This window comes from Haemaphysalis longicornis, unplaced genomic scaffold (assembly GCF_048455015.1).
Source record: "Haemaphysalis longicornis isolate Haplotype H1 unplaced genomic scaffold, Haemaphysalis longicornis Haplotype H1 scaffold_2, whole genome shotgun sequence".
NCBI classification, from domain to species: domain Eukaryota; kingdom Metazoa; phylum Arthropoda; class Arachnida; order Ixodida; family Ixodidae; genus Haemaphysalis; species Haemaphysalis longicornis.
The window spans coordinates 182,399,302-182,420,474 of NW_027526295.1; the positions used below are offsets into that span (position 1 = coordinate 182,399,302).

Genomic DNA, 21,173 nt, shown 5'->3' on the forward strand with positions numbered 1-21,173 from the left:
CTGCGTGCGCGCACGTGTATACCTGGAGCACTGGAAGGGCCTCTCGCCCGTGTGGCCTCGCTGGTGGACGAGGAAGTCTTGCTCGCTGCTGAACACCCGGTGGCAGCAGAGGCACGTGAGGCAGCCCGTGTCGTCGCGCTGGCCGAGCGGCAACGCCTGCCCCAGGCGCGTTACTGCCGCGGGCAGCGGGCTGGGGGCCACCGAGGTCCGCCGGAGCGAAGCTGCTGGCGGAGATGAGGGACTCAGGTAGGTGTACGTCGCCGATGGAACTGCACCGCGCAAGATGACCGTTTTGCAGCATCTCCATTTGTTAAAGATTGGGCAATGCAACAGGACAGCGGTCCCTGTATGGTACCCTGCAGTCGACCGACGCCAGCTGCGGGGGCACCGGTCGTGTAATATACCGGCCACCCTACCAGGAGAGGTTGTCCGCTTAGGGTGCCTCGATGCTAGCGCAGGAGGTACACATTGAGGCACCAGGGCCCTATCTCCGCTCAGTTACAAGCGACAGCATCAGCTCTGCTAGAGAACTTTAAGCAAAGCAGCGGGCAACTTCCGTGAAGTTTATGGGCAACACTTGCTCTGTGAAATGACTGATACATTGTGCATGTGTAGAAATTCCGTCGAAGCCAGGCGCCAATGGATCACATTCTTGCCAACAACCTGGTTATGGTATAAGCCTGGTACAATAAGCTTCTTTACCTTAAAGTTATAGATACTACAGAGCATTTGATTCAGCATCAGCCGCTGCGGTGATGAAAGTGCTGAAAGGAAATGCCAAAACATGTGGAATATGTGGGGTTCGACCTAGCCAGTGCTCCGGCGTAGGCCACCACGCCAGATCCTGGCGTGTCAGCCACGTGGCCTCTCGCAACTACAGTAGCCCAGCGAGGTTCGCCGATACGAGAACACAGTGGACAATAGTGCCGAAACCACGGAGCAAGAATAAGATAACAGGGGAAACGAAGCTTCCTAGCGCGGCCAGATAATGTCACAAGTTCTTGTCAGACGTTAAGTTAGCGGCATCTGCCGCGGGTGAAGAAACTGCGCGGCCACAGCGGTCGGCATTGCACTACGCAGCTGCGGAATGAATTGCGGCCGCTATCAGTTCGTCCTTCACGTGCCGCTACCGTCTCCTTCGCCGTCGCAGCTACCAAGCTAGGCAGTCGGCTTTGGCTTTCATTGTGACATTATCTGGTCGCTCGCCCGTGCCGCAATTGGCCGTTTCACCTCCTAGATATTCTTGCTCCGTGGCCGAAGCAAATTTTTACTACTTTCGTCCAGCGATTTCGTGGAGGATGCGCAAGGTCACCCTTTGACGGGAGACACCTCTGGCGACATGTGCACACCCCTCGAAGCGCATCGCGCGCCAACAGCGGTCGCCACCGGCGCTGCGGCCGAAACAGCCGGCCACTCCTGCAGCCTCGCATGCATGCGGCGCTGGGTAGTTTCGGGCAACGTGACTCGTCTCGTGCCCGGCGAAAAGGAACGCCGCGTTCGCCCGGCCTCCTCCTGTGAGCGTTGCACGGAACCGAATGGCTTTGAGACGTGGTCGGCAATACAGCTAATTCAAGACTCAACCAGACTAAGCCAAGCTTTTGCTTTGCATATCCAAGGTTAGCTGAGCTAAGCTGTAGCCATTTTTAGGGAACTCCCAAAGCATGCGAGCACAAAGCTCGACGTACGGCGCTCGCGAATCACGCCGTCTTGGCCGTGATCGCGAACGGGAGGCAGGCACTCAATGCAAGCAACAACGAACTCCCCACCAGAGATACTTGGAACGCCGCAGCCGCAGTCCATCGATGTCGCCCAACCGGACCTCCGATCTCTCTGTCTTCCGCGAGCACATGTTCGCGCCGCCAGCGCGCTTGCCGCACACAGACCAGAGGTGCCATATCTCGGGGGCGCCGACGAACCAGCGTACCGCCGGGCCAGTTTTAGCGCAACACGTCTCTCCTGTCTCTCCCGAAGCGCCCACCGGCTCTGGATCGCGGGTCACGGTTCTCCACGATTCCCACACCCCTACCCCCTAAAGACTGAAGGCCTCTTGATCTGGAGTGACGCCACATTAACAACACGTATCACAACGCCTCAAGTCAGCAAAACCGCCACCAAACGCCACTCCTATGCCAGTCCACACCAAGGTTCGCCACACGATAGCTTGGAAAAACGCCACGTAATTCTGATTTATAAGAAGGGAGATCCCAAGGACCTCAAGAATTACAAACATACAATTAAGCTGTTTACCATAGTTATAGTTAGCCGCATAGGCGACAGCCTGGATTCCCAACCCAGAAAGCAGGCTGTTTTTAGGAAAGGGTACTCAGCCATGAATCACATCCATGTCGTCAATGAAGTGATAGAAAAATCCGCAGTGCACACTAAACCCCTTTAGATGGAATTTATACATTATGATGAAGCGTTTGATTCCGTACTCACCGCAGCCGTGCTAGAAGCGCTAAAAGACCAGGAAATAGAGACCTACATACGGCTTCTAGAAGAAAAGGAATGCACTGGCATGATAACACTTCACAATCAAAGCGATAAATTCCCGATACGAAAGGGAGTAAGACAGGGAGATGACATACTGTTCACAGCGTGTGTCTGGAGGGGGTATTCAGAAAGCTTGGGAAAACACAGGATTACGGATAAACGGAGAATACTTGAGTCACCTGAGGTTTGCGCACGACATAGTCTTACTGAGAGACTGCAGAACACCTGCAAAAAATCTGGCACTGCAATCAGAAAGCATGGCCGTGGGGCCAAAAATAAATGAATAACTCTAAAGCAATGAGGAATAAGCTAAGGTCCCTAAAATTACTAAGGTAGCGCCATCTTTAGATCTCGCCGCCTTTCACCCTCGCCCGCGCTCCTTTCCTACTTCGTTTTTTGCAATTTTCTTTTTCGCCGGCGAACGCCACGCGCCATTGACCAAAGGAAAAGTCACGTGGTTTTTTTTTTTTTTTTTTTTGCTCCGCCGCCGGGTCGCCTCGCCGATGCCTCGCCGGCTGTGACATTGCGCAACGCCGCCGCTGCGACGCCATTGCTGGCTTCCGAGACACCGAGCTTCAGTACCGGCTTTATCGTAGGCGCCAGCTAACAGCAAAGTAAGAATTAGCTGCTCGTTTCGAAAAAATGTCGCACCGGTGTCGTTTTATGTTGCTTCTCGGTGCGATGTGTTGTGCCTTAAGCAGCGCGACTATCGTCAGGCAGGGCACAAGACTTCGTTATTCCGTCCGGGAAACGCGACGCAGAAAGGAGATAAGTTTGGTTGCATAGATTTGAACAGGCATACTTCAGGCCGACGCTGCCAGTTTGTTCTTGCTCTGTTAAATTCTGCGCGAGCTTGAGCGGTCACTTACGAAGAAATGCGTATTCCCTTCGCGACCGTCGTCCACGCTTTGTTCTGAGTAGGCATTGTGCGCAGCGCCGAGTTCGTCCCGTCGTAAGCTTTGCTTTGGATAAGAGGCCGTGTATTTGTCATGTGCGCGCTTAACTTCAGCGGCGTAGCATGTTCAGTCAGTTGCCGTAAGGTTTTCGTGACGCGAGAATTGTTCACCTGAATTCATGCTTGTTTCGGCCGACGGCAGCTTGTGTCTGACCATGTATCGTGTGCGTTCCGAGTGCGTTACGTTATTTTTGGCGTGAAGTCATGTTTTGTGTGTTAGCGACCCGGGTGGTATTATAATCCCGTTGTTATGACATTGGAGTGATTTGCTGCGTAATATGGGCTTGGTCGGTGCGGCGCAAATTGAGGCTGTTGCGAGAAAAAAAAAATTGCGGCTAGGTGAAACAATTTAAGGCCAGCTAATATAGTGACCGCGCCGTTGACGTACGTTTGATTCGCAATTTCTGTTATCGCTTTATTAAATTCGCGCACGTTTGAATGAGCACTTCAAATGCGTATTCGCACCGTAACGGCTGTACGCCCTTTCTTCCGTGTATGCACAGAGGAAGGTTAATTACAACTTACGTTTGCATTACACGTGATGCCGTACATTTGCAGTGTGCGCGCTTACTTCATCTTATTAGTCAATGGCGCAGCGTATCCAGTCATTGCGATTTGAACCAAAACACACTGGGCGACTATATTATTTTCAGCAGACGTATTTTTGTCCAGCAAAGCGCTTGCTAAACGGGTTTAGTGTAGCGAGTTGAGCGGACGCGGCACTGAGCAGATGCGCGAACACGAATTTGACCATGCTTCGGTAGAACGGTCACTAACTCCCTTCTGCAATGCATTATTGCCTATATTTGCGGAGTGTTTGTGGCGCATCATAAACTCGGTGGCGACATTTTTTTCCCTTCTCAATAGGATTATTTCACGGATCAATTTGAGCAACGGATATTGGAGAAGCTTGGCGTTAAAAAAACTAAACCCAAATGCCACTCCCAACATTTTTTCTCACGGGAAGCCACGTCAGCAGCACAAGCCACCTGCACGACGTCATTACGGACGTTTGTTCCAATAAAATATCTATTTGGTGGCACCAATTCATTTTTGTGATTTATTGTTTTCTCTTGATAATCATCGTGACATTGGTCCTCTTCCGAATTTCTTTCGGGTGTATCCCTGTGTTAGTGCAATGTACAAATATGCCAGAATATATCCCAGCACAAAACAATTCTGTCCAGGCGCCTCCATTAATAACGGCTGTAAATGACCGCGCCCGGTGAAAAAACGTATTGAATGATTAATTAACTGCAGTAACTAGTTACATAATTTGTACCTAGAGGGACTCGATCTCTGGTTCGTATGAGAAATAAGAGGCCAGAAATCTGTAATTTCAGTTTACCCGATCGATTGATCGCAGTCTTCTCTGGCGCGTATTCCCAGAATTACAAGTCTGCGTTTTTCACTCGGTTCGCACATGAACGTACCGCCGCTAGTGCAGTTTAGTGTATCCGGCTGTGAAGTCGGGGAAGCAGGGGCTTTTCACGTCACTGTACGTGCACACACGCACAACAGCATGTGTATGTTTTTAATCTATACTCACAGGAGCCTATAACGACATGAAGGTGAAGGAAGCATTTCTACAAAAACGGCAAAGCACTCTAAACTGCGCGGAATTAAGGTAGGATGTAGGTCGTTAGTAAAAGCGGGCGCAGAGTGAACGCCGCTGAGGATTCACAATTATCGTAAGAAAGGCGAGTGCAAGGACGCCAGCGCAGCGCTCGAACTACGGCATTTGTGAATGAAGCGCTCTGTATACTGCCGCGAACCGTGCGCAAGACCTCTGTGCAGTGATTGCACGACCACAGTCACGCGAATGCAAGAACGGAACTACCGTAACAGAGCAGTTTCAAATGTCCACGCTCGATCCTTTCGCATTCACTAGCTATCCTGAGGTGTTACAGAATGCCGCACACGTAAACAAAAACCGCGCTGTGCGTATGCGCCAGCGGCATCCGCCCAGCAAATATCCCCTTGTAGACAAAAAATATAAAACAAAACCCTATCACTCAGTGCGTGTTGGTAAAACGGGGCTCTAGAAATCCTATAAATGCTACCAAAGAGCGATTTCGGGGCGAAAACAAGAGCAAACTGCAGCGAGCGCCCTGAAGCGTAGCGAGGGCGTCTGCTCTCAAGTGGCCAACAAATATGGCGGCACCGGCACGGAGTTAAAGGGACCGCGGCGCCGCGGGTGAGGGGAAAGAAAAAAGAGGAGGGCAGCGGAGAAGGAGGGAGCAGTTGGCGCTACCTTAGTAATTTTAGGGACCTTAGAATAAGCCGGCTTAAAGCGCCCTCTTCGGCTTAGGAAAGGAAACGCTAGAAGTAAAAGAATACAACTACCTCGCACAGATGACTAGTGCTGGCCACAACCACGAGAGAGCAATCCGGCGCAGAACAAGTATGGGTTAGGGAGCACCCGGCAAGTACTCCCAAATAATGAAAAGTAAGCTACCTCTGTCACTCAAAAGAAAAATCTACAGCCAGTGCATACCGCCGGTGGTTACATACGGAACTGAAACTTGGCACCTTACTAAACAGCTAGAAGGGATATGTCGGATTAACTGGCCATGGAACGAATAATGTTAGGATCGAATAACAGTGACAGGGAACGAGCTACCTGGAGCAGAGAGAAAATAAGAGTGGAAGATACAGTTTAAATAAAGAAAAAGAAATTGACTTGGGCTAGCCACGTGGTGAGACGAACCGACATCCGGTGGGCAATGGGGGGAACGGAATGGATACCAAGAGATGTGTCTAGAAGAAAAAGAAGTCCATCGATCCTACAGAGGGATGAAATAAGGAAATTCGGGGGTAAAATGTGGACTCAAGCAGCGCAGGACAGGTGTGGGTGGAGGTCAGTGGAAGAGGCCATCGTCCTGCAGTATACCTGAATAGGCTGACCGGCCCGAGCCTGTCCGACCACCCAGCCGCTATCAGCAGGTGTAACCAGCATGTTCCGAAGCCGCGGGCTGGCTTGCCTCAGACATGCCTGACGCGAACTGTACAGTGACTGTTACCCCGGGCTTTGCGCGAGCGAATGTAAGCTATGTAGGCGCAGGGCAGGCCTACGCCATATCATCTGGGAATGCCCCCAGGAGAAGGATGTGCTGCGTGCTTCGCAGAAGCAGTGTGAGACCGTTCTGCGCAGCTCCTTCCCAGACGTGCCGTCTGAGATTGGTGAAGAGGCTCCACCTCTGTTTAAAAAACCATGTTGGACAAATATTCCTCCCTCCCCCTCCCTCCCCCTTTCTCTCTCTCTCTCTCTCTCTCTCTCTCTCTCTCTCTCTCTCTCTCTCTCTCTCTCTCTCTCTCTCTCTCTCTCTCTCTCTCTCTCTCTCTCTCACAGGCGCCTGCAGTCTTTTCTTCAGCGGTGGGCGCCTGCTTTCGAGCTGAAATATATGTTCAGTGGCCAAATAGTTTACAAAATATACAATTTGAATAAAGGTTCGCTTTTCGTATAGCTAACATTTCGTTGTCCGCAGCGCGGTACCGTGTGACTGTGCTTCGTACGCGCTTGATTTGGCAACGCCGTTCGCAAGCCGCTAGTCTCATCATCCATCAACGATAAAGCCCAAAACAAACAAATAAAACATTCCACGAAAGTGTTTATCAGGACGCGAGGAGCACTTGCGCCAAGGCCCGTGCAATCGTCACATTAGGCCCCAAATGTGCCATCGGAAAGAAAGGAATCCTACAAACGCGTCACTCTGCGGTGCTTCAGTGACCATCTCAGCACCGCTTCAGGGAGCGAGGAAATCGGCGTGCCTGCGAGTAAAACTGGACGCGCATGCGCCCCGCGCTTGTCTCGACAACAGGCGCCGGGGCTCCTGACCGCCCATCGGTGGCGTTTGCCACGCGCTCGCGTGGTCTGCAAAATTAAGTCCCCGCCTGTACATGGTACGTCCATCGTAACTAAACGGACGTCATACGGACGTCCGCTAGAGCCGGATTGGACGTACGGTGGCCGGCCGACGGACGTGCGGTGGTTGCTTGGGTGGCGCTTGCCTTGGAAGGGACGTGCCACATGGACCATGCAAGGTTGATCGGGTGGTCATAGAACGGCTACGGGATTGAAGAAAAAGAAAAGAAAACTTGACGGGTTAATAGAGAAGCATGTACTGGTGGTACTGGCGGCTTGCATGTTCTGTATGGCAGCGTGCTGAAGGAAAACCAGTAAAAGAATCTGCAGAAATTCAGAGCATTGTCTGCTTGTGCTTAGCATTCTCTTGCCGCTTGTCTTGAGTGAGTGCTTTACAGGCAAATTTCTTGGTTTTTATGAATGCTGTGCGATCAATTATCTTCAGATTAAAAGCGTCACTTCCGCCAAATTTGAATTTTTTGTGGAAATGCACGGCATTACATGGTTCGCCATTCTCGCTATCTTTCCTCTATTTTTTCTTGTTTTCTGAAAATTCCGTCCGAATAATTACCCCATTTACGCTATTATAACAATTATAGGTGTCACTTCCGCAAAATCTCCATTTTTGTAGAAATGCAGGGCGTTAAACGGTCCTGGCTGTGGGGGACTCGGCAGAGAAAGTTACACATTAAAAAAAGAACGAAAAGGGTAGAGGGGGCGCAGTCATTCATTTCTAAGGTGGTTGACCTTCAGAAAATGTGCCTTTCTTTTCTAGATTTATCTGATTGTAGGATTTAACGCGCAGTCGCAATGCAGGCGATGAGGTGCGCCGTAGGGGTGGGCTTCGGATTAATTTTGACTACCTGGGGATCGATCCTTAACGTGCGCTGAAATCTCGTGCACATGGGCGTTTTTGCTTTTCATCTCTATCAGAAAAACTGCCGCCGCGGCCGGGAATCGAACCCGCGTACTCGTGCTCAGCAGTGCTTTTCTTTTTTCAGAAGTAAAGATATCTGTTTGCGTTTGGTGAGCAGTAAATGACCATTTTGGGGGTAGCAACAAAACTACATCGGAACCACCTGCGACTCCCGCATTCCTCCTAGCTTGTCGGGGTCGCGGACCCAACAGCTTATCTTTTCGCTGGCATATTCTGTAGGCGAACCAAGAAATGACTCATCAATTCCCCTCACACTGCCGTGGTCTTTCTTCTTGAGGGCACTCTTCCCAACCGGGGCCAACTCGGGAAACGAGGGGCCGTCTCCTAACAATTGCGTTAGCTATGGCGCATTTCACCCCAACGTCAACACACGCGTGATGAATTACTCGTCTTCATTACCGTAGCAAGAAGCTCTTTATAATTAGTGTAGCCCAAAAATTAGTGCAACATATTACTTATTACAGTAAAAGTGACAACTGCAAGTTCGCACATAGATGTTAGCCTGCTGGCATCTACGGGGCCGTACCGCCTACTACAAGCGAACATGGAATACGTGTCCAAAGCGACACGACGATAATCTGCACTCTATGTTTTTTCCTCCGTTTAACTCTTCCAACCATGCTCGAAATTACGCAGCTCAGTAAACACCGGCTTGCAATTTGGCCCCGTACATTGCTTGAAAAAAATCGTAGCACCGCCGAAACCTCGCTGCCTCGCCAAGTCACCCACAAAACGTTCAGGTACGGCAAACAAACACAAAAAAATAAATTGGTTGTCATTGTCTTGGACATCGCTTCTGAAGACGAAGTGAATGCTCAAGCATATGCTCCACATTTTCCCACTAAGAACTTGCGCAGGCTCGACCGTCTCGTGGTTTTCATACGGATCCGCTGTAGGCGTCGCAACGCTACAGCGTAGAACTGGTAGCGGCCGCGGATAGCGGAAGTCACGGCTAACTATACTCACGCCCATTAGTAAGCTTACGCGTAACATGACTGAACTTAATAGCGATCGTACCTTTCTGTCGCGTCGCCGGACTGGCAGCCATTGCGTTGGAGGGCACCGACGGTGATGCAGGTGACGCGCTGCTGTTAACCGGGTGTCAGGCGGGCTTTTTGCGGCACGCAACGGACGCCTGTGTTCCTGAGCGGTCCAGTCCACCGTCACTGCCCGCGCACAAGCTGGTGCCGTCTGCGCCCGTGGCCCACTGTTTCGGTCACGCGCCTCCCGCCAGGCCGCCAGGCTGCGCGATAGTGGTGGTGATGGGTGCGCCCCCATTCCTTTGCGCCCCACGCCAGCCGTCGCGACGACGAGGAAGACAACGGGCACCGGAAAAGCTGGCCAAGCGATATGACCCTCCCTTTCGTGGGGTCCAAATCGCTGATGGGCTACTTTTTTTTTTTTTTTTTTTTGCAGCTGCCTTTTCTTCGATAGTACTGTTAAGAACGGGTGCTGCGTATGTGTAACAGGGGAGAAGGGAGGTGGAGGCTGGTTCTGTTTTGTATACTACTGCCGAGAAATTAAAAAGGAAAGGGGAACTACCCTCATCTGGTATTATCGTTCACAGTATATCACCCTTTTTTGTAAGGCCTTGGTGGCGTGTTGGGATGACGAAGCTATGCAGACAGCGGGGACTATAATATCGCCAACTACCGATTCATCTCTTTCGCTTCGCTGCACCGAACATCGATTGAGTGCATCGTGCCGACGTTTATCCATTATTTGGCTTGAGAAGGAGCCAGAGCACGCGGCCGCACAATGAAAGGTAGCAAATATCTGGAGCCGTCCGGTGATGACATCTGCTCGAAGTTGTACAGCCAGGACCTAACCCCGTCCGTACACCATTGCGTAACCTGACAGGGGTTCTAACCTGATACCAAATAACGTCGCACTGAAATCGTTCCACTAGCACGTGACGCGCACCACATACCAAACCTGAAGCTGCTTCGAGCAAGCCTCCGGTGCATGCACCCGTGTGAAGCGACTGTTAATAGGTTTAGCGCGCCAACGCTGCACCCGGGCTATGAGGCGCGCCATAGCGGATGGCTCCGGAATAATTTGGACCACATGAGGATGACGTGCGCCGAAATATCGACACACGGGTGTTTTCTCTTTTCTCCTCCATCAGAAAAGCGGGCCACCGCGGCACATATATGAAATTGGAGCTACAACGCAAACGTGCTTTACTCAATTGACTCCCTGGACGGGAAGGTCTTGGCATACGTTAGAAAGGCGGATGATGATGATAACGAGACGATGATGATGGCGAGCGGGTTGTAGCGTCAAGCTCTATTTCAAGGGACACGTACCCCTGCCCTCTCAGGCGGTTGTGGGTTCGGCGAAATACGCTCACCGCTCACATTGCAGCGGATAGGGCTTCTCACCCTACGTATATTCCTCGGCCGCTGCCCATGTTAACAGCCGGTCCAATAGAAAACTTTAACGGAAGGACGATCTGCGTCGCGCCACACGTGCCCTCATCCCACCGTGTGGAACGTACCTCCCGAGTAGACTTGCTCTCTGGGAAGAGGTTTTGCTGCGCAGACTTCGCGTTGGAGTGGCGCTTTCAACTGCTGTGACCCGGGCGTGGCCACCACGCTATGATGCCCCGTTTTATGACACTTGCCCCTTCTACACAGCTCCTGCCGAACAAGCTGATGCGGACCATCTAATATGGGCGTGTCCTTAATTGGACTCGGCCAGAAAGCGACACCTGAGAGGCACCGGCCTCCATCCTGGAAGACCCCCCAACCTCCAGCGGTGGCTCTGGGGACCCTACCACCGCCTTGACTTCCTTCGAGAGACGGGTGCCCATCCCTAGCTGTAAATGTGTTATTTTTATGCCAATGGGAATTCTATCGCAAATAAAAAATATAGCCTCGTGCGTGGAATGATACGCGCCGATATATGAGCGGGCCATACCGAGAATTGAGCACGACGTGGCTATGATTAATTGCGGAGACCAGAGCGGCTCGGCTGCGATTGTAGCAATGGTGAAACTGCTGCAGTGAGAAGAGTCAAACTACATCGATTTAAATGAGCTAGGCGCACCAGTGGTAACGATGGTAATGTAGAAGCCTATGATAGAAAAAATTATTTCTTCTGCAGTGCGCAGCCAGAAGTGGCGAAGACCGGAGATGCCGAGCGGAACGCGTTCCGCTCCCCGCTAGCAGACGACTCTCGCTTTCCTAGCGCAACTCGAAACCGCAGCGCCGCGGTGGCGAGAGTCGCGGCCGGCCGCCTTCTCTCCACGGCCGCGGCGGGGAGATACGGAACTGAAACTAAAGCGTGGCAAACTGTTCGCATGGCGACGCAGTGAAACATCCCCCTCGCGAGGGGCACGATCAAATGCAGAGCATTTCCGGGGGCGCACGACGTTAAGTAGTTTGCGTTACGTTAATGTTGTTGCACTTGTGGCAACTGCTGACGAGAGAGCGCTCGTCAGCAGTAAAATTGCAGCCTCGGCGCACGTTGAGTCCGAGAGAGGGGAGAGAGTGTCCTTGAAACGTGCCTGGACGCGCTATCGAATGTTGATCGCGCCGATAGCGAAACGTCTGAGCCGGGCATGTCGAGGCGAGTGATGCGGACTACTACGGACGCCTAGAACGGGGGACATCGTGAGTTAAAGAAATGCTCTGCATTTAAAACTCCGACACAGCAGCTGCGAACTCGCCCGGACTTGACCCTCAGCGCGCTCCGCAGTTCTGGGGCGGTATTCCCGTGTTTTGTCCCTTTTGTGTCCCTTTCAAAAGTGTCCCTTTTGAGCGAGCCCTGATTGGCTAAAAGCGAACACCCGGATGTGACGCCTTACAAGCACGGCGGAGCTATGGGCCGTGGCAACTAGGAGCAGACGATTTGGAGCAGACGATTTTTCGTCGCCTTATTGTTGGTTCGCTCGCGGAACAAAAAACACATAAAAGATACTCTGATACAGAGGTCGGCGAACTAACTCATGAGTCCACTCACTCAGACTCATTTGGACTCAAACTCACGCGTGAGTTTGAGTTTGAGTGAGCGCGAGGCTAGTGTAGCATGGTGAGTTTGAGCTTAAGTGAGTTTGAGCCGAGTGATTCCGACTGAGTCTGAGTCCGATTGAGTTTGAGTACGCCTGACACCTAGTGAATTCTGAGTCCATTTTGAGTTCTGAATACATTTTGAGTTTGAGTCCATTTTGAGTTCTGAGTGCATTTTGAGTTTGAGTCCATTTTGAGTTCTGAGTACACTTTGAGTTTGAGTCCATTTTGAGTTTGAGTCCATTTTGAGTTCTGAGTACATTTTGAGTTTGAGTACATATTGAGTTTTGAGTACATTTTGAGTTCTGAGTACATATGAGTTTTGAGTCCATTTTGAGTTTGAGTACATATGAGTAGCCTAGCAGGCAGCTATGGTTGGCTGTTAAGTGTCATGCGTCACTGTGGGCTCGGAATTCAGGTTACCTGCGGGTACGGCACCAATCGCGATCTGCATGATCGGTTGGGAGGGAGGGGGTGTCTGATTTTTTTTAGTTTCTTGTTGAATTTTCATAGTCATAAGCACTTGCTGTATACCTAATTTTCGCGGCTGGGCGCGTGAGTGATAATTGACTGGGTGAGGTCATAAAAAAGGGTTGTCTTAACTTTTCCTCCTGACGGATCCACTAAGAGCGTGGGAAAGGGTGGTGGGAAAGCACAAGGCGGCGCTGGCGTGCTGGTTGTTCGCCTGCTACTGTTAACGGCTTGATATACTAGGGGTCACAGAGGAAGAGGTGAGAGCCGGGGGGAAATGGGGGCGGGGGCTGTCCTTTCTGCTGTTTCAAATGAATTAGCTGAATTGACTGGGGAGCGCCCCTTAATACAGAATAATGACCACATTAGATTGGGTGTAAAGTGAAACTGGTGAGGCTAAGGCGTGTAAGGTATCAAATGAAAGGTCCGGATTAACGGAATCACGCGGGGTAAATAAAAAAAATGCTTCCTGATTGTAGTCATCAGGCAGTCATAATGAGTCATAGATTGGGTTAAAATTCAAAATGACGCTGCGAGGGCACGTGGGGAATAAAATTCAAGGTATCGATGTGGGGAATCATTCGGGACGAAAATGCGTTATGGATATATCATGACGTAGTCATGGTAAGTCATAGATTCGGTTAAAATTCAAGTTCATGACGCTAGTGCGTGTGGCGTATCAAATTAAAGGTCTCGATGAGGGTAATCACGTGCTTGCTGATTATTATCATGACATTGTCAAAATGGGTCATAAATTAGGTTAAAATTCACAATGATGCCACTGGGTGTCCGGGGCATCAAATTGAAAGTTCCGATATGGGAAATCACGTGGGACCAAAATGTGGTAGGGCTATATCATGAGATAGTCATGGTTAGTCTTTGATTGGTTAAACATTCAAATTGATTCCGCTAGGATGTGATGGGTATCAAATTAATCGTCTTGATGAGCGGAATCACGTGGGGGAAATACAAAAATGCTTCCTGGTTATAACCATGAGATTGTCATGGCGTGTCTTATATTGGGGTAAAATTCGAAGTGACCCCCGCTAGGGCGTGTAGGGTATCAAATTTACGGTCTTGACGAGGGGAATCACGTGGTACAAATAAAAAAAGGCTTCGTAGTTCGAATCATGATATAGTCATTATGAGTCATAGATTGGGTTAAATTCAAGGTGAGGTCGCTGAAGCATGTGGGGCGTCAAATTGAAGGTTCCAGTTAGGGGAATCACGTCGGACACTTAAATAATGCGTCCTGGTTACAGTCATGAGAGTCATGGTTAGTTTGACTGGTATGAATTCCATATGACCCTGCTAGGGTGTGTGGGGTATCAAATTAAAGGTCTCGTCGAGGGGGATAACGTGGGACAAATATAAAAATGCTTTCTGGTTATAATTATGAGGATCTAGCAAAAGGTATATAGTAAAAGGTACACACTCACACTCACACGCTCACTCACTCATTCACTCACACTTACTAACACTCTCACTCTCACTCACACTCACACTCTTACTCACACTCACACTCTCACACACTCACATTCACATTCACACTCACATTCACACTCTCACTCACACTTATACTCACACTCAACTCACACTCGCACTCTCACCTCACTCACACTCTCACTCTCTCTCACACTCACTCTCACACTCACTCTCACACTCTCACCCTCACTCTCACTCACACTCGCACTCACACTCGCACTCACACTCTCACTCACACTCTGCACTCTGACTCTCACTCTCACACTCACTCTATCTCTCACACTCTCTCTCACTCTTACACTCTCACACTCTCACACTCACTCTCTCTCACTCTTACACTCTCACTCTCACTCTCACGCTCTCTCACTCTCCCACTCTCTTTCACACTATCTCACTCTCACTCTCTCTCGCTCCCTCTCTCTCACACACTCTCTCACTCACACACTCTCTCAAACACACACACACACATACTCACACACGCGTGCATGCTGGAAGTTAATAGCTGGGTACGGTGGCGGTCATTGCTTACTACGACAGCGTGGTGTTTTTCCTAGCTACGAGAGCTCATCCCACCTAGCAAATGCTAATAAAAACTAATACAAGTGCCTCAGCAAACAACCAGGCACTTTTTTTGTTTGTCCCACGTGATTTCCCTCCTCGAGACCCTCAATTTGATACCCCACATTCTTTAGCGCCACACCTCTCTGCATTTTCACCCAATCTGAGACGATCTATAACTCCCGTGTTACACGGTTCGCTATTTTCGATATTTTTCTTTTTTTTTAGATTTTTAACATTTAGTTTTATCAATTCTCTACATTTACGCTTTTATAATGATTACAGGTTGAACTTCCGTGATATCTGAATTTTTGTGTATATGCAGGGCGTTACAAGATCATGGCGGGGATAGGGGGAGGGGTGTACTCGGCAAAGAATGCTTCGCAATAAAACAGCAAAGGTATATCAATGAACGCCTCGCGCTTCACAGATTCGCGGGGACAGTTCGCTTTGACACAAGGCGTTTTTTCAGGATGCAGAGCAAGAATGCACGGAACCGTAACCCTAAACAGCCTCGACATAAATGAACGGAGCAGTAAGTGCACGTCCCCTCACTTGTTTCGACCTGGGGACCCAGCACACCATCGAGCCTGGACCACCTCTGTCATGAACACGAACACGGAGCCTAGATCAAGAGTTTGGTATCCAATATATACGTACAATTGCTTCCAACCAGCGCTACTCTGCATGGGCAGCAGGTATAGCTGTATTAAATCTGCAATGAAAATATTTTCCGACCTCACAGGAGCTACGGTGTCATGTCGTGGCGAATGCAAGAGTTTGAGCTCACGAATTTGTACCCGTAATATTTTTACCACGCGTGAATTTGAAAACACTGACTGCTAATTGAATCAGAGTCCATCTGACCCCAAGTAAATTCCTAGCATGAGAGAGTTGTGAGGCCATTTGAGTTCTGAATTCATTTTGAGTTTTGAGTCCATTTTGAGTTTGAGTGCATTTTGAGTTTTGAGTAAATTTTGAGTTTTGAGTACATTTTGAGTTTGAGTACATTTTGAGTTTTGAGTAAATTTTGAGTTCACTTTGAGTTTTGAGTACATTTTGAGTTTTGAGTCCATTTTGAGTTTGAGTACATTTTGAGTTTTGAGTCCATTTTGAGTTTGAGTACACTTTGAGTTTGTGTACATTTTGGGTTTTGAGTACATTTTGAGTTTTGAGTCCATATTGAGTTTTGAGTACATTTTGAGTTTGAGTACATTTTGAGTTTTGATTACATTTTGAGTTTGAGTACATTTTGAGTTTGAGTACATTTTGAGTTCTGAGTACATTTTGAGTTTTGAGTCCGAGTGAGTTCTGAGTTTTGCGCTCAATGTGAGTTTGAGTTTGAGTGAGCGCAGATGTGCTGCTCAGCATTGAGTCTGAGTTTGAGTGAGTGGTGATTCAAAAATACGGTATTTGAATCAAAGGCCCACTGCATAACCGGAAGTACGTCCCGATGAAAGGGACGCAAAAGGGACGTTTGCAAAGGGGACAGTTACGAGAATACCGCCCCTGGGGCGTTTCAAAGGACAGTGATAAAGAGCGCGCTTTTCGTGTGCAAATGACGCACAGTAACGTCACGTCGCCATACGTGTTTCTAATGAATGATGATGCAGGCAGCGGAATTATGCGCAACGAATGAAACTGCGCAATACACTCGAGCTGTCGTGCACAGATGGAAATCTCAAGTCCGGTCGCGCTAAGCGCAGAATTAAATTATATAAGTCAAAGCACACATGAATTATAGCGGTGTCTCGGCATTTGGTGATGCAAGTGAAGACCACGTTAGTATAAACGAGAGTATACAGCACCTGGTTAGTACCAGTTATGGGTAGTTTAGCGTACAAGTGTTCACATACCCGAGCCAACCAATAGTGCACATTTTTGGTCCCGCATGCCTAGCCATTTTTTATTCGTCACAAATACACACTCAAACACGACATCTACTGCGTTATTTTCAGAGTATCGTCATATATTCGATCATATACGGCATCGGTGCTTGCGCCAGATGTGATATGTCAGTTGAAGCGTCTCGTTGAAGCGTCTGTCATCTTCCACTCATCTGCGCCTGGATGAAGCTTTCCGCGTGTTAATGACACCAGATTTGACATTTCGCATCTCGTCCAGACCTGCATATTTAAAAGCAACAAATTCAGTCGGCAAATGCACTTTTATTACATACACGGCGAACTCGATTAATCAATTTCAGTCTAGTTGGTCTCTCGTCCAACAAATCGCTTTCGGATGATTTCATATATCTATAAGGACCTAGTCTATATACTGATCTAATTCAATGTTTATTTAAGGGCAGTGGCGTAAATCCAGAAAAATCACAAGGGGGGACACACATCTTGCCAAGGCGTCCATTTTGTTTTGTGCTTTATTTTTATTTATATACACATTACTATCGTGATTTGAATTAAAATAAGAAAAACGAGCATGCTTTCATACCTCACGTAATTGCACTGTGCTATTGCAGACGTTAAAAAAAGATCAATAAGAAATACTCTATACAATATGAGTACTGATCACCTATGACATGTTTCCTAGCTTTCGACACTTCTAGAGGGTCCAAAAACGAGAGCGCGGTTTTTGCACGCACTGACAAAGTCTTTTAACAACCCTGGCAACGTTATGAGGTCTATAATGTCTTGATGAACGTGTGACAAAGCCATACAGTTTAGGTGTTCCTCCCCCATCGTACTACGCAGCCATGTTTTCAGTCTTCTCAAGGCACTGAACGATCTCTCTGCTTCACAGGAAGAGACCGGCATCACTAAGATAATCCTGAGAACACTCTCCACTTCCTTGAAATACTGGCGGGTGGACGTGTGCATGTTCCGGAGTACTGCTGCCACGTCGTCGACGGACTTGAGGTTGCAGTGTTCTTCGTGCAACAAGCGCACGCGACACGACTTTACCGATATCGATGCTCTTGTATCGTCGGATCACGTCCAAATCTGCTTCTGATGACCGGTTCAGAAGGACAAGTTCCAGTGCCCTGTACGTCACGATTCCCTCGGAATCTGGATTAAACCTCTTCTCAATGCCCGCTACAGCTGCATCAATTATTGAAAAAAATATTCGTCGAAAGTAGGCCCTTGCTTCAACTGGGGCGTCACTGGCACTCCAGTTTTCGTACCTCGCTGGTGATAAAAACAACAGTTAGTGACAAAAACAACAGTTGTTTTAGCTTTCAAAGGTAAATGAAAGATGAATCTCAAGGGGGGGACACTTGCAAGAGGTGTCCCCCCCAGCCCCAACACAAGGGGGGTCTGGACCCCCCTGACCCCCCCATGATTTACGCCACTGTTTAAGGGTATCGACTTTTCTCTCGGTACGCATAAATGACGTATACTTGTGATAACGTCACGCGATGAATCGCCCTTTTCAGACTTTTATTATAAACAAATATTACCTGAATGAATAAATATTTATTTTGCTCTTAGTACGTTCTATGGGCCTCTCCACTGGATGCCCAGAATGTAAGTTTTCAGGAAACTTGTCTGACCCAGCTTATTTCAAATCCAGTGGCACTTTGTAACCTTGTCAATTTTAAGTTGGGAAATCAACGTCGTGTATATACAATACGGCTCATTAAAGAAATTCATTCAAGGTTTATTTTTTTTCTTTTCTTTTCTATTAGATACATATTTTGAGGCGCCACAGACAAACCGCCTTTACAAGGGGACACGCTTACGGCCACTAGTTTTACGGCGTTCGAGTAAAATATGGAATTTACTACTTCCCAGTCTACTTCTGTAAAGCGAACTGGCGTTTCTATACGATGGCGAACGCTTCAGTTTTTGGGGCGATTCAATTCAGCAAACTGTGGCACAGAGTCAGTGGAGGTAAAACTCTACGCACGAGCATTGGAGGGCGCAATAAGTCATTCCGCACGCGGGCTTATGCAATTATCACGTACTGTCTCATTACCGGAGCCCTTGCCGACGAAGTCGACGCGTGCTCTGAGTCCCTTTCCCACGGAGGTCTTCTTGCCCCCCAAAATAAGCACCATGTCAGACGTCTGGGCCTTCACCACTTCGCCGGCCTTGATCTCGTTCGCCGGCCTTGACACACGTGTGTGTGTCGCCGGCCTTGACACACACACACACACACACACACACACACACACACACGCACACACACACACGCACACACACACACGCACACACACACACGCACACACACACACGCACGCACGCACGCACATGCACACACACACACACGAACACGCGCACACGCACACACACACACACACACAACCCGCCGCGGTGGCTCAGTGGCTAAGGCGTTGCGCTGCTGAGCACGAGGTCGCGGGTTCGATTCCCGGCCGCCGCGGCCGCTTTTCTGATGGAGACGAAAAGCAAAAACGCCCGTGTGTACGAGATTTCGGCGCACGTTAAAGATCCCCAAGTGGTCAAAATTAATCCGGAGCCCTCCACTACGGTGCGCCTCATCGCCTGCGTTGCGTCGGCGCGTTAAACCCCACAATCAATCAATCAACACACACACACACACACGCGCAAACGCACACGCACGCACGCACGCACACACACGCAAACGCACACACGCGCACACACGCGCGCGCACACACACACACACACACACACACACACACACACACACACACACACACGCACACACACAAATGACAATCTCTCATGCTTAGAAATTCAGTGCAAATTCCTCCTTTAGACTAAACATGTTTCTCGGTTTTGTCTCCACGCGTGATTCCTGCGAATGTCAAGCGCGGCAAGCACATCGTAACCCCACGTCAAAGTACAACCTTTGTGTATTTTTCCCGCAGAGCTGGACATCACAATAATGCCGCATTGCCCAGATGTGGGCATCACTCAGCGCTGCCTTGGCCTTGAAAGGAGGAAATTAATGGCGAGTTTAATTATCTCCGCGCCGAAGGCGAACGAACAAAACGACTGAAAAAAAAAAACAACGAAAAAAATGCGGAGTCCCCGAAGACTCCGTTGCACTTGTTGTGCGGGCTGTCACCTTACATGTGTCACACGCCTAGTGAAAAGAAGCGTCGCTCCAACACGGTTATGCTGCCGTACATAACCGAGATCTTCTAGGAAAGCTCGAGTTGCGGATGGCACAAGATGCAGAAACAAAATGAAGAGGACAGCGTACACGTGACCCACCCAGGTGCCAAGAGGCGATGTAACAGCCGGTGCTGTCAGCAAAATAACTGCACGACGACTCTCCTCCGCCTTCCCCACCCCGGTAGAAACTTGCGTACACTACCGCCGATTTCAGATGCTCGTGGCGAGTAGGTTCCATACGACGGAGACCCACCCGCCAAAGGCTCGGTGCGGCAACAATAACAAGGATTGAAAACACTGGCCGTGGTCTGGTGATCGCTCTTGCAGGACGGTGGAAGTCCGTCGATGCTCCATGGCAAGAGCACGCAATTCGGTCAACCTATAGACGATGACTCCTGGCTCCCCGGTTCAGAACTGAAGCCAACGCGCCAACCGTCGCCTAACGCTTCTCTCTGTAGATTCCCTACATCGGAAGCGACATCACCAGTTACGAGACAGCCGTCATTTCCAGTGCAGTGCTAGTTGCGAAGACTCGCTAGGTAGTTGTACATATATGACAATGTTTATTTCCTGCTTGATATTCACTGTTGTATATAGTGTTCTTCACATTTGTGTGTATTCCCTCTCGTTCGCTTATATCTTCGCTAACGTCTCCACCAAGCATGTTAGTTATTTTTCTGATTGGAGCGGAACTGTAAAAAGGTGTATTCTGCCTAAACAAATTTACAAATTTAATCTTACTGTTACCAATTCAGGGCGCTAGACTCACTCTCTCCGCTGCTAATGGTAAAAGCTGGACAGCAAAGACCCACCCCTTTCTCCTGGATTTCGGCGGAAAATTCGTTATCCTGCAGATATATTCCGGCCTTTTGACACCCGTCTGGCGATCCCAGCGCCCGTTACCGAAGCTTCTTTCGCATACAAAATAACAACAAAATGTTCCTCGGTCACGCATGCTTACGTCTAACTCATTATGGATTCCTCCGGCGATACTTATCAAACACTTCTTTACTGCTAGGTTCCTTCGTCTTTGGTATACGAATCACTTCGGTAGGCAGATTGGTTCTGTTGCGGAAAATGAGCTGGTGGGTCGCATGGTCATTCCCTTTTTTCCTAATTATGTAGCTTATTTGAGCGAAGTTTGTGTTAAAAGTGGTGTCAGTATGGTTCTAACGAGGCAATCTTTCGAATGAACCAAACTTGTATTTTCTCTTCATGGCTCCTTTAAATATAACCAGCAAAGTCTAGTTTTCGCCTTTGATAAAAAAAGTTGAAAGTTGAATAATAAACGTCTTGAGGCAATTTCTGAGTCACTGCTTATGTTTCCTCCTTTCCTGCA

General features: G+C 49.0%; 1 protein-coding gene across 2 annotated transcripts in view; it reads right to left on the bottom strand.

Moving 5' to 3' along the window:
* Window positions 1-21,173, bottom strand: part of LOC144169609 (uncharacterized) — a 28,326-nt gene that overhangs the window by 4,586 nt on the left and 2,567 nt on the right. Inside the window, exons 1-2 of one of the 2 annotated variants that reach the window (XM_077698857.1) lie at window positions 9,268-9,493; window positions 23-269 (exon numbers count right to left, since the gene is read on the bottom strand). In XM_077698857.1, the coding sequence (XP_077554983.1) occupies window positions 23-269; window positions 9,268-9,298 (278 nt within the window). In that variant the 5' untranslated portion in view covers window positions 9,299-9,493. Of the gene's footprint in view, window positions 1-22; window positions 270-9,267; window positions 9,494-21,173 lie in introns of those variants that run through there. The other variant, XM_077698858.1, reaches the window with a different exon arrangement.